The 15,276-nt window shown below is 50.2% G+C and overlaps 1 protein-coding gene across 19 annotated transcripts in view; it reads left to right on the forward strand.

Annotated features, from left to right (window-relative positions):
* The window catches only part of TBC1D5 (TBC1 domain family member 5), a 535,839-nt gene that overhangs the window by 518,428 nt on the left and 2,135 nt on the right, over positions 1–15,276 (forward strand). For all 19 annotated transcript variants that reach the window (XM_082459259.1, XM_082459266.1, XM_082459256.1 and 16 more), the window contains 2 exons: positions 9,718–9,797; positions 10,607–10,741. In XM_082459259.1, coding sequence (XP_082315385.1) covers positions 9,718–9,797; positions 10,607–10,741 — 215 coding nt within the window. The remainder of the gene's footprint in view (positions 1–9,717; positions 9,798–10,606; positions 10,742–15,276) is intronic.

Consider the following 15,276-nt stretch of genomic DNA (forward strand, 5'->3'; position numbering starts at 1 on the left):
AAAGATGCTGGGTTTTTGGATCTGCTGGTCCTCAGATTAGGCGTGTGAGCTCTTTGAGCAAAAACAGCTTTGCCAGAGCCGAGTGGTGCGTCTGCAGGCCGCCGAGGCATCCCGAGGGGCCGTGAGAGCTGCCTGAGATACTCATCCCGGGAGTTACTGCTCTGCACCCTTTTCTAATGTTAATTATTTTCAGTAAATTCCTTTCATTTCAAGAGAATGCCATATCAGCCTCTGTTATCATCAGACATGAAATAATATCTTAAAATGTCAAGTACAGTTCAAGGCTATTTTTATAACAGAACAAATACAGAGAAAAGCGTCTCAGTTAAAAATGAAATAAAGGCATTTGTTTAAATGGTCCTTTAATTGTAGAGGTAATAAAATTGACTGGTTAGCAGTTATTTCCTTATAGTTCTGGAAGCCAACACTGAAAAAGTATTTGTTTTCTCAAAACTCTACCAAAATTCCCATTTCATTACCTCCACATAAGTGAGCTATGTGAATTCAAAGATTTAGAGACAGGAAGTGAAAATCTGTGTTTTATTAAATCTAAACTTTTCCCGTCAACTTTAGAAGACTTTTTCACATGTTCATTTTTCTGTTGCCATAGTCACTCCTGACAGTTGAGCTGAAAACCATCGACAGCAGGAACCTCCGTGGCTGAGTCAGGCTATTTTTAGGTTTGCCGTCGTTCACACGTAATTTAATTGCACGTGGGTGAGCTGCCTGCACTTCTCTGATCTGTGAGCAGCTGGGCCTCTGCTCACCCTGCCTGCTCCCAGGGGAGGTGTTTCCCCTCATCTGTTTGGTATTTACACTCGTTTCCGGCCGCTTGCCCTTTCATTGGTGGTTCACACAGACAATGGGAGGGTTAAATGCAATGAATTAAGGGAAATTAGAGTTCTGTAGCCCATAGGATCTTAGACTGTTGAAGATGTGGACGCCCAACAGGCCGTCTCGGCCGTTCTTCATTTCACAGATAAGGAAACCGAGGCCTGGGCAGGATGAGTGACACGCAGCTCGCTGGTGCCAGGAGCCCAGACGCCATCCCAGGCCTTGGGCTCTCTTCCACTGACGATCCTGCTGAGGCCACACTCGAATCAGTAGCTGGACTTCAGATCTGCTGTTTTATGGCACACATCCTTACTGATTTTGTACTTGTCCTAATGTTTATGCAAGAATTAGCTGTAAGAGGAGGCCATTTTTGAAAATCAGTGTGTTTGCCTCTGCAAGAACTTTATGAATCTGATTTGCTGATGTTTATAAAAACAACGTTCAATTGATGTCTTTGGAAATGTTCAGCAAGCAGTTAACTAATGACATTTGAGAAACACAGGAGGAAAATGGGATCACCAGACAGCTTTCCCTCTGTCAACCACGCTGTGATAAAAGCTTCTTGTAATTCTTTTAAGAATTTGAAACACTGCATTTAATTGTGGGTAGCATAGTCCTCTGTAGAAGGATAAGATATACTTCACCTGAGGGTCTTGTTAAAAATGCAGATTTTGACTCAGTAGGTCTGAGCCAGGGCCTGAAGATCTGCATTTCTAACAGCCCCCAGGACACCTGGTGATACTGGCCCATGACAGACTCCAAGCAGCAAGGAGCAAGAGAACTTAAACAATCGGGGCAAGATTCAGTTAAAGTATTGCTAGTGCTGTCATGCGTCCGTAACCCCACACTGCAGGCACACGTGCAGGAGCTCTGTGGGTGGAGAGCTCACAAGCTCCCTGGCGACATTCAGTGCTGTTCTCAGCCTCTTTCCAGCCTCGCTGTCTCGTCGTGGAAGGCATTTTCCCCCCGGTTTTATTATCAGAAGCCTTGGAAGCATCTTCCTTGCACCAACCCTAGACCTACTGAGAAAAACTTAGCCAACTGTACGCTACCTTATCCTTTCCTGGCTCAGAGAACACATCCCTGATCACGTGGCCTCAGTATGGACGATTCATCTTGCATCATTTTGTTTTCCATTTTATGGCTCTCTCCATTTTCCCACATGCTTTTCCAAACTGAATATCTTTCACTCTCTTTCTCTTTTTTAAAGATCATTCCCAAATCCTTTGTCTTTCTTAAACTGTGTCTGACTGCAACACCTGTTCTTCCCACCTCCATACCAGGCTGCCTTTCCACCTCCTCTAACCCCGGCCTCTCCAGCGATGACCCAGGAAGCAAAAGACTTGTCCCCCCCCATCCCCCCACCTCAGTAGAAACAGGCTTGCCACCAACAGCTCGAAGGCTCAAGGACTTCTTGGCCACCACAAGCGTCTCATGCTGAGCTAGGAGCTTGTGAGTGGGGGGAGGGGGCCTGAGGTGGCGGTAAGGAGGCTTGAGTTCACTGCCATGGCTGTGTTTCACTCCCAGCTGAGGTGTGGCACTTGACTGTCCCCAGTCCTCAGGTGGGCAAAACCTTATGGCCTGAAATTCACAAAGAACATATCCATCTTCAACCCAATTCAAAGGGTCTTGTCTGACTAAATGATGTTATTTTAGGATGATCTTAGCCAAACTTCTATCTCATTGCTCCCAAATGAGACGGGGTGGTTACAGAAACCACAGGATATTTCCTATTAGTGAGGTCCTAGCTGTGTTTCTGCTTTTATTTTTAGAAATAGGTATTCTGGCAAAGGCATCTAACCGTGACTGGAGCTTAGAGACCTTTTAAGTTGAAAAATATGTGCAGAGTCTCTTCTGGTTGACCCGAAGGCGGCAGCCATATCATGAACAGGATAGATTTTACCATGAGGAGCCATGCTTCTGTGCCAGCCTCTGGCTGGCAGGGAGGTAAATCCTAAGAGAAGAATCCAGAAACGGTTGAGACCAGTACAGATTTGGAACTCTGTGCTGAGCACACTCAGTTCACTTAAGAGAACTATTTATTGACCCGCAGACTCATCTTCAGTGCAATACACGTTATTTGCCTAGTCTTCCCTTGGCTTTTCCTACGGATTGCTCCTCTCCCAGTGCTGAGTTTAGGATCTTCAGCCATTCTGGCAGCTGGATGCAAAGTAGGACCCTTGATTATATTTTCCGTGTGATCTGCTTTTTGCTTTTTAAGAAAATACTGAGCACAAAGCCCCGGACTCAGTCCTTGGCTCTCAATAGACCGTCAGCGACTGTACGTACTTCCCTTCACCCGCCCCTCCCACTTCTCAATCCAGGATTTGCTTGATTGGATTAGTAGCCCTTAATTCTTCACCTGAGAAATCTCTCACCTACCTCTATTCCTCAGGAGATAAAAATCAGCCCTAATGTTGGCGGGAAAGCCTCGCATTGGCCATTCAGGCTGTATTTCCTAAGTACCTGCTCTCTGATGTAGAAATAGGCTCGGGGTGAAGGAGGTTAGGGTGGGGTGAAGTGGGGGAGTGCTTTTCAAATCGAGCTCAATGTGTATGGAAAGGGTGGACCAAACTTCAAAGTAGGGAGACAGAGCACAACAGAGAATATGCCTTGTTAGAAATACCTAAAGTGACACGTGGCTTCACAGGAAGCAAGCACGGTCCTCCTGGAGCACCAGTGATCTCAGAGACATTGGTAGGGATGGTGGGTTCAAAGTCAAGGGATGTCGTGAACCTACACCACCCACATTTGGAACCAGAAGACCTGGAGTCCAGGACTTGCCGTGCAGAACTGTGCAGTTTCAGGAAACTTTTAGTCTTCAAGCCTCATCTCTGGATGACAGTTGCAAGCATAAAAGATGAGGCAGGAGAGTCCATCAAGCGGGTGCTTGCGGAGGGAAGGCCTGATGCTTGAACAGCTTTAAGGTGGGCTTTGAAGAGAAGGAGGGTGTGGTGTTAGGAGGAGAGTAGAAGGGGCTTCTAGACGGGGAGTGGCATTGCAGGGACACCCAGAAATAGACACCACGGATTAAAGGGTGAATTTGACGCCTGCAGTCTTCTCCTAAACCTGCCTTCTCCCAAGACTGGACAACTATGGCACACCCTCTGTGGGCAGAAATCCCTTTGCTATTAATGGTCCAGCCAAAGCCAATAGTGACGAAGTACAGGTCTGCCCCCCTCCTTGACTAATGGTCACTTCTTAAACCGCCACCACTCTTAGGACGCATGTGACCCTAGGGCAACCCTACACATGACCCCTCTGGTCTGTAACAGCCTGTGTATTTCCTCTGGGGCCGTCCCTTGTTGTCAGAGGTCAGGGTGACTAAATCTCTGTCAGAGATGAGAGAACCTCTGGGAGCAGAATCCACTTATCTGGGTATTTAAGGAACTGGTGAAAGAAACAACAACAACATACCAAGCAATAATAATCATAGCAAGGCAGCATGATAGACATGGACCACTTCGATTATCTCCTCTAACCTTCAAGACAGGTGTCACCCGCATGTTACTGACAGGTTTAGTGACACACAGACCCATCAGTATCATGGCCCAGGGTCATCAAAGTCCAGGCTGTTGGATGACCACTCCAGTGCTCCGGAAAGCTCTGGCAGAAGTGATTGGTGTTCACTTCTCTGGGAGAAGTGAAAGGTGACTTCCTGCCGCTGGCTGACCTCCCTTAGGTCAGTTCTGCCACCAGATAAAGGGCACTGGCATCTCAAGGCAGTCGAGTCACTGCCAGGGCCCCATCCTATGCCTTTTCGTATCTCCGGCTTCCCCATCAGTGCCATATGCATAAACCGTGTGTGTCAGGAGGGCTCAGGAGTCCAGCCGATCCGGAATCTGATCTTAGCTCTGTCCAGTCATGGGACCTCACATAACAGACCTGGCATTTCTCAGCTGGGCTCCCATTTCTGTGACAGGGTGATGGTCCTCATCCAGAAAGGTTGTTGGGATAGTCAGATGAGGGAAGCTGGCTGTGTAGACGTGGAGGCTCCCGGGTGTTGAGCTTCTGCAGTGGCCCGGGTGCTGTGCTGTTTATTTACGCTTCACACTAATCCTCTGGGGAAGGGTCTGTTATTACCCGTCAGGCACAAGGAGGTTAAATGACCCGCCCACTTTCACCTCCTCTATAGACAGATGGGTGTCCCCTTTTCCTGCCCTTCTTAACGAATATAGGCTTCTGTTATCTTTGTACCCGGCATGTAGATGAAAACACTTTTATTTTAGTATTGAAAAGAATTTTAGGAAATTGAAAAAGTAGTTCGTGTGCCATTTCCATTATCCTTAGAGAGAGAGACCCATTTTTGCGGCGTTGACATTTCATTAAAAGTAGTGGAGACCCCATGGGATTGTGATGTTGATGAGATTTTTGTGTAATTTCCACAGAAGCAGTTAGTTTTGTGAGGTTTTCCCCTTTAGTTTTAGTGCCCCAACATCTGTAATAGGTAATGCTTAAATAGAAGGAGATTATAAAGAACATAATCTTCCTTCTACACAGAAACAAAAAGAAAGAACCTTTATATCATCATTTGTATTATTCTGCCTCTTACTAGAAGGAAAAATGTGCACTACATTGAAAATTTAAACATTTCACATTTCTGCCTTTAATATTATAAGGTATGAAAAGAGACCATTATGTTTTTCTATTTTTACATGCAGTGCCTTTGTGACTGAGAAGTTGTATATTACTAAAATGGTTGTAAATGCTGCCTTGAATCAGTACATAGTGGAAGTGGCTAGGCAAAGGATTTACACGGTCAGTACTTTGTGAGGTAAATAAAAATTCTTGTATTCAGGACATTTAGCAGCCTCTGTAGGTGCCCTTTTGTTTTGACTTGGATTTCTGTACCCTGGATTGCACAGCTAGTCAGCTCAGTTGATTACAGGAGAGGTTTAGCCTTAAAATTAGGTGAACATTTTATGTCATTTTATGTGGGTTTTCAGGGGAGAAGCTCCTGGTTTTCATCCGCTTCAAGAAGGTGAACTTTGATCCAATCCGTAGAACCAGGCTGCAGAATGGTCGGGGGGCAGTGCACTGCTTAGGACACCAAGGCTCTGGGCTCGTCGCCCCCCAGGGGCGCCCTTGGCCTTGGTCCCCTTTCACTAGAGGAGCTGGATGACTTTGACCCTGTGTGACAGGCAGCGTGGCTGCTGTGCTGAGTCGAGAAGTGTCCCCTCAATCCATGTTCACCCGGAACCCGTGCATGTGACCTTATTTGGAAAGAGGGCCTTGACAAGTGCCATCGAGTTGAGACGAAGCCGGGAGGAGGCAAGAAGGAACACTTCTCTCCAACCTGCAGGGAGCGAGGCCCCACCGGCACCTTGGCTTTTGACTTAAGCACCTCTGGAACAAGAATACATTTCTTTCGTTTGAAACCACCCAGTTTGTAGTACTTTGACACGATTACAGCTGCTAGTCACATTAACCCCCAAAACAGTAGAATAGACACAGCAGGAGGTTTTTTTTTTTTTTTTTTTCTTAAGTCAAAGCAGCCCAGAGGCAGGCCCTGGGAGCAGGTATGGCAGCTGGGCGATGTGCTGGGGCCCCGGGCTCCTCCCGGCCACGCCCACAGCGCTGGGCGGTGATCCGCAGCCAGGTGCTTGCAAGGTGACCTGCAGGGCTCTTCCAGCCTTTCAGGCAGCACGAGTGGGGAGCGTAAGGGCCCCAAAGGCACAGACTGAGCCAGTCCCCATGGGGAGCTTCCCTTACAGCTCTTGGGCTACCGCGGTGTCACGTGACCACCGCTGGCGGTGAGGGAGGGCGCACCGCAACCTCTGGGACCCGTCGGTGAGGAGGGGTTGGAGGGTGGGGTTGGGGTCCCCCCTGCCCCAGCAGCCCCGCCACCTCTTTAGACCTGAGAGACGGTGCGGCGACCGTGAGGATCTAGGCTGTGGCTGCTGGGGTCTCAGCAAAGGAGAGCACAGGAAGGGAGGGGCCTTGAGAAACAGGGAGCGCATCCCCACTTAGGCCTGAAGGACCAGGGTTTCCGTTACTGCAGCTTCCCGACGCGCTCCTGCCCTCTGCTTCCCCAGCCCGCCCTGCCATCATCACCACTAACCCTCTGGAGTATACGGGCCATGGGAGGCTCACAGCAAAGCAGGGCGTCCACGAGAGCGTGGCCAGGCCTTCTCGGTTCATGGGGTTTTCGGCCCGCACGGTCAGTGTGATGCGGTAAGTCCTCAGGTCTGTAGTGGGAGAGTAAATCTATATACTTAAACTCAGGTGTGCAGAAATCTCGCTCTTAAGTTCCAGCCCCACCAGCGGCCATCTGAGGCCTAAAAACTTGACACTTACAGGCAACTCGATTTCCTGCCAGTTAACCACCTTGTCTGGACCGAGGCCCACAGTTCGTTTCCCCACTCTGTCTCTTCTTCCTGCCCGGGGGGGCGTCAGGATTCTGTTCTGTCTCACGTGTCCCTCTGTTATCTGAGGAAGGGCCTCTGAGTGCCCTCCGGGTCCTTGCCGGCCTCTAAGGAAGGCTCTGTTCCCGCATCCTTCTAGGCCTCTGTCCCCACTGGAGCCACTGACTGCCCTGTCAGCCAAGGCCTGCGGTCCTTACTGCTGCCGACCGTGGGCCCCACCACTGCGTTGGAGACGGGAGCCAGGCAGTCTGGCCAAGCCCTTTGGCTCCGCGCGATGTTCCACAGCAAACTCTCCAAGGGGCAACAGGAGACAAAGGTCCTGCAGGGCAGGACATAACCTATCACAGTTGCTCTCTACAGATCGCCTCTCTTCCTGGCCCCCGATTTGCCAGGTGCGGCCTCCGTTAGCTCCTTGGACCCGAGAACCCCCCGCACTTCCTCCAGCCGTCCCGGTGCCCCTGCATCCGCTGGCTGAGCTTCCTCCCGGGGCCTGGGAGCTCTCCGTTGCTGCCTCCTCCTCCACGGCCAGAGCTGGGGATCTGCCCCCTAGCGGCTCCGTGGGGCAGGGCCACCGCCCGGCCAAACTGCCCAGGCAGCCCTGGGCCCCCGAGCTCTGCCTTAAAGGCCAAGCAGTCCTGAAAACAAAGGCAGCCCTTCTCAGTCCTCCCGAAGACCTACAGAACTGTCTCTGGTCAGTCTTCTGCAGTTGGTTGTCGTTAATGTCTTGTTGAGTGGATTTTATGGTGGGTTTTTTGTTGTTGTTTTTTTTTAATTGGGAGAGAACAAATTGTTACAGGCTTTGAAGGAAACCAGAAACATTCGCTCTCTAATTATATCTATTATTCCATTCCCATTCATCTTGCTCTCTTGTTTTGAAGCAGGCCTTTCTATTAGCCAGAAACTCCAGTCACTTTTTCTGAATAAGTTAAGGCTGCTGTTTTTCTGCTACTGTCTGTAAGAGGACTTGTCAGTATGGTCTGTAGATTTATTCTTAGCGAAGGTTCTAATAAACTGGCTGGACTCATGTTGATAGTACCAGTCTTCGCCTTGCCCCTTGCTGGAACTACTTTTTGGAAGTATTGAGTGTAGCAGTGTTTTGCAGTGCAGGTTCCAAGGAGGTTTTTCCATGTTTGTTCAGTCGGTCGGTCAGTCAGTGCTTACCGTGCACCTGAAATGCGCCAGCCATTCTGCTGAGGGCTGGGGGTGTAGTCCTGAACCGGACCCTACTGGGGGTGATGGACCACAGATAAGCCAGCAGACGCCTGTGCTAACGTCGGGTGTGACAGGGCTTATTGTCGAGGCAGTAGAAGAGCTGGTGGGGGGAGACCAGAGGGTGGCCTGGGCCGCTTGGCTCTGCTCCAAGGAGGCCGCAGGGGAGCCGAGGGTGGACCCCTGAGGGGAGCGGTCGGCAGGGCTCTGGGGACAGAGCCTCCAGGCCCCGGGGCAGGCAGGATGCCGGCCCCGCCTCTCCCGCCGCGGGCCGCGGGGGCCGGGCACAGAGCAGAGGAGCCCCACGCAGAGACTGGGCCAGCGTGGTGGAGTGAATGCCTGAGAACGTGGCTTGTGAGGCCTTGTAAGTAGGGTATCGTTAAGGGCCAGGAAATACGGAAGCAGGTGTTCACGGAGGGCGAGGCTGCTTACTGCAGCGATTCTCAGTGTGGTGCTCAGGTGGTATCTTTGTAAAAACGTGTTTCAATTCCCCCCCCACCCCGAACACAGTCTCCTGCGTAGCGCTGGGGAGGGGGCTTCCCCCCCTGCGCTCCCCCGAGAATCCCCTCCTTGGAAGCCACAGCCCCCAGCAGGGCTGGGTGCATCCGTCAGGCGGGCGGTGGGGAAGGCCGAGGTGCCCTGCTTGCTGAAGCTCTTGGTGGGCAGCTCCGTGGGATAGCTGGCTTGGCGGGTCCTCAGATCAGGTCTGGCTGAAGGCCCCTCCAGCAGAGGCCAAGCCTCCTGCAGGGCACAGGGGAGCAGTTCCTGGGAAGACCCCGGGTTAAGTGTTGCTGACTCAGTGAGCTTGTTCTTTTATTTTTAACATTATGTTGAATTGACAACATACTGTACTGTTTACATTTTTTAAAGATGGTGTCTTTAATGTACGTCACCTGGGAGGACCTGGTCTTTATTTAGCGAGAGGGGTGAGGCAACAGCATTGAACTCTGAGAAGTGTAGGAAGCCCAGCGGAAACACCCCTCCTCCCAGACGCTGGATGAACGCCCCACGCTGTTCACCACGTCGTAGGTCAGCAAGGGGCGCCCCGAGCCCTCTGCAGGAGTAAGACACGTCTGTCACCGTGAGAGCGCATCCGTGGGACGTTGGGGGAGGCGGTGTGTACCAGGCTCGGTGCCCCCGCGCTGGGCCCGGCACCTGCCCCGTCTCTAGATGGGCAGAGCGTCCTTGGTGGGAAGAGTTGCTGTGAAACTTGGCAGAAGCCTTCCCCAGCTTGTCTGAAGTGATGGTGTGACAGCAGATAAGTTACACCCAGGGCACTAGTTACAAAATGTCATTCTTCTATTTTCAGTAAATATTCAAGAAGTGATACTACAAGAAAATTTGGAAAAAGAAGATCAAATTCTGGTTTCCCTGGCAGGACTAAAGCAGGTATGTCCGTTGCTCTGACTTTGTGTCACACGGGCCACCCTTTTAGTGCCTGTTGGGGAAGACACCAGGGCACGGGCACCGTGACATCAGAGCCAGTGTCCCCTGGCCCCGCATTTCCTCCCAGACAGACCCCTCCCGACTGCCCAGCTGCTCACGCCCCTTGCTCCGTCCAGCAATTATGTCTGACTAGCCTGCAGCCCAGACTGGTTTCTCATTTCCCACGCCTGACCCTTCCTCTTAACAAAGCTGTTCTGTTTGCTCCTCATCGAAGCTGCTGTGGTGTGTGTGGTCCAGCTCAAGTCCAGTCGCTCATCACGAATGTCCCGGGAGCACAGGGCATAAACGATCACCTCCCATAACAGGCCTCAGCCCCTCAAGGGCCGCAGTGACTCAACCCTTGAAGGACCAAATGGAACAGAAATGTCAGTGAAGAGACGCGGCCTGCGTTATTAGCCCTCAGCTGGGGTGGGCCCCTTCAGAGGCTGAGGGCTGTTCCGTGGAGCCGGGTGGGAGGGCACGTGGTGTTTCCTGCTCTAGGGTAACCCCCAAGGGCGTGACGCCCCGTCTGCCCCGGTGAGAACCTGGCCATTCAGGCTGGGACATTTTCCTTGGTCATTCATAAGTCAGTGGTTTTGATATAGAGCTGGATTTTTTCTCCTGTTATTACTTTCTTATGGTCATAAATTCATATCTACGCTATAAAAGAACAGTCAATGACAAGTCTGATTCAGATGTATTCGAGGTTTAGCTGACATTTAAAACCAAACTCATTCATCTTTCTCATGGATTTTCTTCTTCTTTGAAAACAGATCAAAGACATTCTAAAAGGTTCCCTGCGTTTCAACCAGAGCCAGCTGGAAGCCGAGGAGAACGAGCAGATCACCATCTCAGACGACCACTACTGCTCCAGCGGCCAGGGCCACCTGCCCAGGGCCGCCAAGCAGGTACAGGCGCTCTGAGAACACTGTCACGTTAGCCTGAGACGGAAGGGGAGGGGGGGATGCACACACGTTCAAATTATGGATAATACAAGCCCACCGAAGTTACCTCACGTGACCACGTGTGAAGTTCAACTGTAAAATACAAGTGACCTAAGCCAGGGGTGATGAACATAGCTGTGCAAGTCGTGTACTCCAGTGCCCTGGGCAGTGCCCTTCAGAATAGACTAGTGTCTCCTGGAGTTGTGCAGTGCGCAACCTACACACCTGTATGCAGCAGCTTCGGCCTCAACTTCCTGCCAGTCCCACGGTGCGGTGTTAGAAAGCCGGATCTCTGCCTCAGTTATCGGTCAGTTGCCTTCAGCCGATGCCTCCATTCCCCTTTAGCACAAGAAGTACTGTCCATGCTCTCCTAATGCTGTCTTGAGTGTACTTCACTGGCCTAGAACCTTTTTGGCCTTCATGGGGAAGAACTTCTCAATGTCCATCCTCTAAGCCACATAGGTCACCAATTTTTTTCTGTCAAGGGCCAGAGAGTAAATATTTTAGGATTTTCAGGCCACATATGGTCTCTGGCACATATCTGTTTTTGTATTTGGTGTGCGTGCTTGCTTGCTTGCTTGTTTCTACAGCCCTTTAAAATTTACAAAACAGAAACAGACTCACAGACTTGGAGAACAAACCTACGGTTACTGAGGGAAGAATGTTGGGGGAGAGGGATAAATGAGGAGTTTGGGATTAACATATACACACTACTATATATAAAATAGATAACCAACAAGGACCTCCTGTATAGCACAGGGAACTCTGCTCAATATTCTGTAATAACCTAAATGGGAAAAGAATTTGAGAAAAAATAGATACATGTATAACTGAATCACTTTGCTGTACACCTGAAACTAACACAACATTGCTAATCAACTATACGTCAATATAAAATAAAAAATTTTTAAAATATATATGTATACATAAGCCATTCTCAGCTTGAGAGCCACACAAAAACAGGCCACAGGCCGGATTTGGCCCACGAGCTATCGTTTGCTGACCTGCGCTCTTGGGTGTCAACATGGTGTGTAATTTATTCTAACATAGAATCCCAGAATTTTCCAGTTAGGAAGGATCGAAGAAATACCTGCTCATTTTACCAGTGAGGAATTGTTTTCAGAATGCCTGTCCCAGTTCAGTCAGCTTCCAGCTCCACCACACTGCCTCCCGGCATGTGATCTGATGGGACTAAACATTCCTAATAATATTCTTTTTAAAATGGTGTGCAGAGTTTCATCTTGAAAATCTCCCATTAGCTCTCATCTAAGTTACTTTCTCAAAAACTAGCATCCAGATGCTTGTAAATTATATATTTTTTATGATTTTAAAGAAGCAAAATGACATTTTAGAATGGGACTTTTTCAGTTTTAAGAGTACTCTTCCAGAAGAGAACCCTGCGTGGTCCGTTTCATCCAGCTTTAGAAGGGAGCTTTCAGAGAGCATTTTGAGTCTGCATTTTAAAGCCACATGAATCCAACAGTAACATTGCAAGCTTACCTCGATTAGTTCCTCCAGATTCCCCTTCCATGCCCAGATGTTTAATTTTTCAATAATTATTTATTTATTCACATATTATTGAGCTTAGGCCCACCCCCTGACCATTTTTAGTCGACAATTTTATTTTAAAATTTAGCGTGATTTTTTTTTTTTAGTTGAATGTCTAAAATACTACAGAAAAAGAACTTTGAAGAACGCTAACAAATTTGCTAATCGAAAACTTCTTGAGTATACTTTGTAATCGTCCTTCCCAGTTTTCAGAGTTGTAAGAACCTACCAGTTGCCAGCGCTGCCCCAGCGGACCCAGTGCAGCCTCCACATGAGCTGGCCGTGAGCCGGGAAGGGGATGCAGTGCGATAGGCCCTCGTTCCCGCAGAGAACTGGGCTCACCCCACCTCGGGGCAGAGGGCTCGGTCCCCCTGCCAGTGCCCCCCCAACCAGGGACTTAAAAGGGCTCTTCCTTTGTGGCAGTGCACGCACCCCACTCCCCCCTGGGAAGCTGGTGGAGATGTGGCTGTTCTTTCCATCTGATCACACATCTTCTCTCGAGCTCTGCCAACATCAGAGGGGAAATTGTATTCTTTTTTTCTCTTTTTAAATTAATTTATTTTTGGCTGTGTTGGGTCTTTGTTGCTGCGCGCGCGCGGGCTTTCTCTAGCTGCGGCGAGCGGGGCTACTCTTCGTTGCGGTGCGTGGGCTTCTCATTGCAGTGGCTTCTCTTGTTGCGGAGCATGGGCTCCAGGCGCGTGGGCTTCAGTAGTTGTGGCTCGGGGGCTCTAGAGCGCAGGCTCAGTAGTTGTGGCGCACGGGCTTAGTTGCTCCGTGGCATGTGGGATCTTCCCAGACCAGGGATGGAACCCGTGTCCCCTGCACTGGCAGGCGGATTCTTAACCACTGCGCCACCAGGGAAGTCCTGGAAATTGTATTCTGTAGGGTGAAAAGAGCCTCATTCTGTCCCTCCCTTCCGCAGTCTGTCCTTCACACGCTTCTTTGTGAATCTTTGGGAGGTTCTGGATGAACTTCACTCAGATCCACCACAGCAGAAGGAGGGACTTGGAGGACCCTTGATTCATCAGTCCATCAGCCCGTATCACCTGCCTCACCGGTCTTTGGTCCCATATTTTTAATCTGTGGTCCAGAGCCGCAGAGGGCTAACGCAGTAGCCACTAGCCACAGGTGTCTACTTAAAATTCAATATAAATTCCTCAGGATCAAAGAGAATTCAAAGTTAATTCAGTTCCTCAGTCACACTAGGTACCTCTCCAGTGCTCAGTATCCTCATGTGAGTAGGGCTACCTGCCTGGACAGCACAGAGAGGGGACACCTCATCAGCGCGGAACCTTCCTGTTGAACAGCACCTGCTTCCACTGCAATCCTAAATCAAGCTGAGCAACAGGAGAGGTGGGGTGTCAGGGCGGGGAAGGTGGTGGTCCCGGCCAGCTTTATGCAGGACTGACATGTTGAGAAACTTTTTATATCGTGTGACACACGCCTGTGTTTGGCAGAAAGAGAAGACCGACGTAGGAAATAACAAAGTTTCTGTAAAGGATAGAAACGGCGCCAGGTAGTAGCTGAGATTGCTATGGAAATCCAGAGAGAAAGCTTACTTGTGTCTAGAAAAAAATTCTAGGTGGGAATCCATAAGAATGGGGTCTTTTCATCTGCTTGTGACATCGGCCAAGTCTCCAGGCCTCTGACCTGGGCCTCAGTTCTTGGTTCGTAAGATAATGGTGCAGTGGGGTAAGAAGAAAAGATGTTTGCAGAAGCCCTGGAAGTTCTAACGTGCCTTGTCTGGGCCGGTCATGGCTTTATCCAGAAACTGGGGGGAGGGCGGTGTCACTCACCGTTTATAACTTGACTCCACTGCTTTTCCAGAAACAAGCCAGATAATTAGTGATGGTAGGAACCATCTTTCCTTCTAGTCACAGGCTAAAACACGTTACAGGTGTTTCTCCTCTTCAAGTCCTGCCCATGTCCTCACTGTATGCTAAAGGCGGATAGGTTATCATGGCATTTCTGCAGTAGAGACACTGCTCTGAAAATAGGACTGTGCTTGCTCACTCTGTTGTCAACCTCAGATAAGCTCCTGAGTGGGGTGGGAGGTCAAGGTTCTCGCGGCTTATAGCTCAGCACAGCAGTCACATGAACAAAGCATCTGCAGTCTGGAGGTGGGAGGCCAAAGCCAAGGCCTGACGTGCAGGCATGGACATGGGGGGACACCCTCCCCTGAGGCCCCCGGCCCTGACCACCTCACGGAGAGCAGTAATGGGATGAGAAAGGGCCATCTGTCTCACCAAACTGCCCTAGTGCCATTAGGGATCACGTCCCCTTCTACTGCAGGGCCATGTGCTGCATGTCTCTTCCGTTTTGTAAGAATTGCTGTGTTGACAGGCTGTAAACAGCTTTACAACTTGAGCTGAAGAACCTTGAGGCCTGCTGTGTCTCGGCACTGGCATCTTTAATGCCATTCTGTTCCTGTTCTCCGATTAAATCTCTTAAAAGTAGGCAGATTGTCAGAGGGGGAGACACCTGAGCCATTATTTAGCCACTGGCCCGCATGTCACTCAGGAGAACATGAAATTCAGAGGGGGCCTGTCAGTCACGCCCAGATTCCCTGAGGAGTGTTGCTGACTCTCTATCCAGGCTCTGCCCAGAGCCCAAAGGTGGTCTTGGCCATGCTGGAGCCAGAGGTCCCCCGGGGGCCTTCCAGCCAAGGGGCTCTGTACCCCTCCTTAGACTTCAGGCCCTGCCCCAGTTCCCCCCACCCCTCGGGGAGAGTAGGCGGGCGGGGCAGGCAGCAGGTGTGGCCACTGCATTGGCGTAGTGGGCCGTGGGCAAGGGCTCTTCCTGCCAGGCTGGAACATCCCTGGTCAGACTGTAGCTGTACTTCTATCCCAGGGCTGGCAGGAGCTTCTCTGATCTTAACCCAAAACCTTGACCAGTGTCCTCGGATGTCAGCTGCTTTCGTTAAAAACAAAACACATAATTACTCAGAAAGA

Source organism: Balaenoptera physalus, assembly GCF_965194825.1.
Source record: "Balaenoptera physalus genome assembly, chromosome: 4".
In the NCBI taxonomy this organism is placed as follows: Eukaryota; Metazoa; Chordata; class Mammalia; order Artiodactyla; family Balaenopteridae; genus Balaenoptera; species Balaenoptera physalus.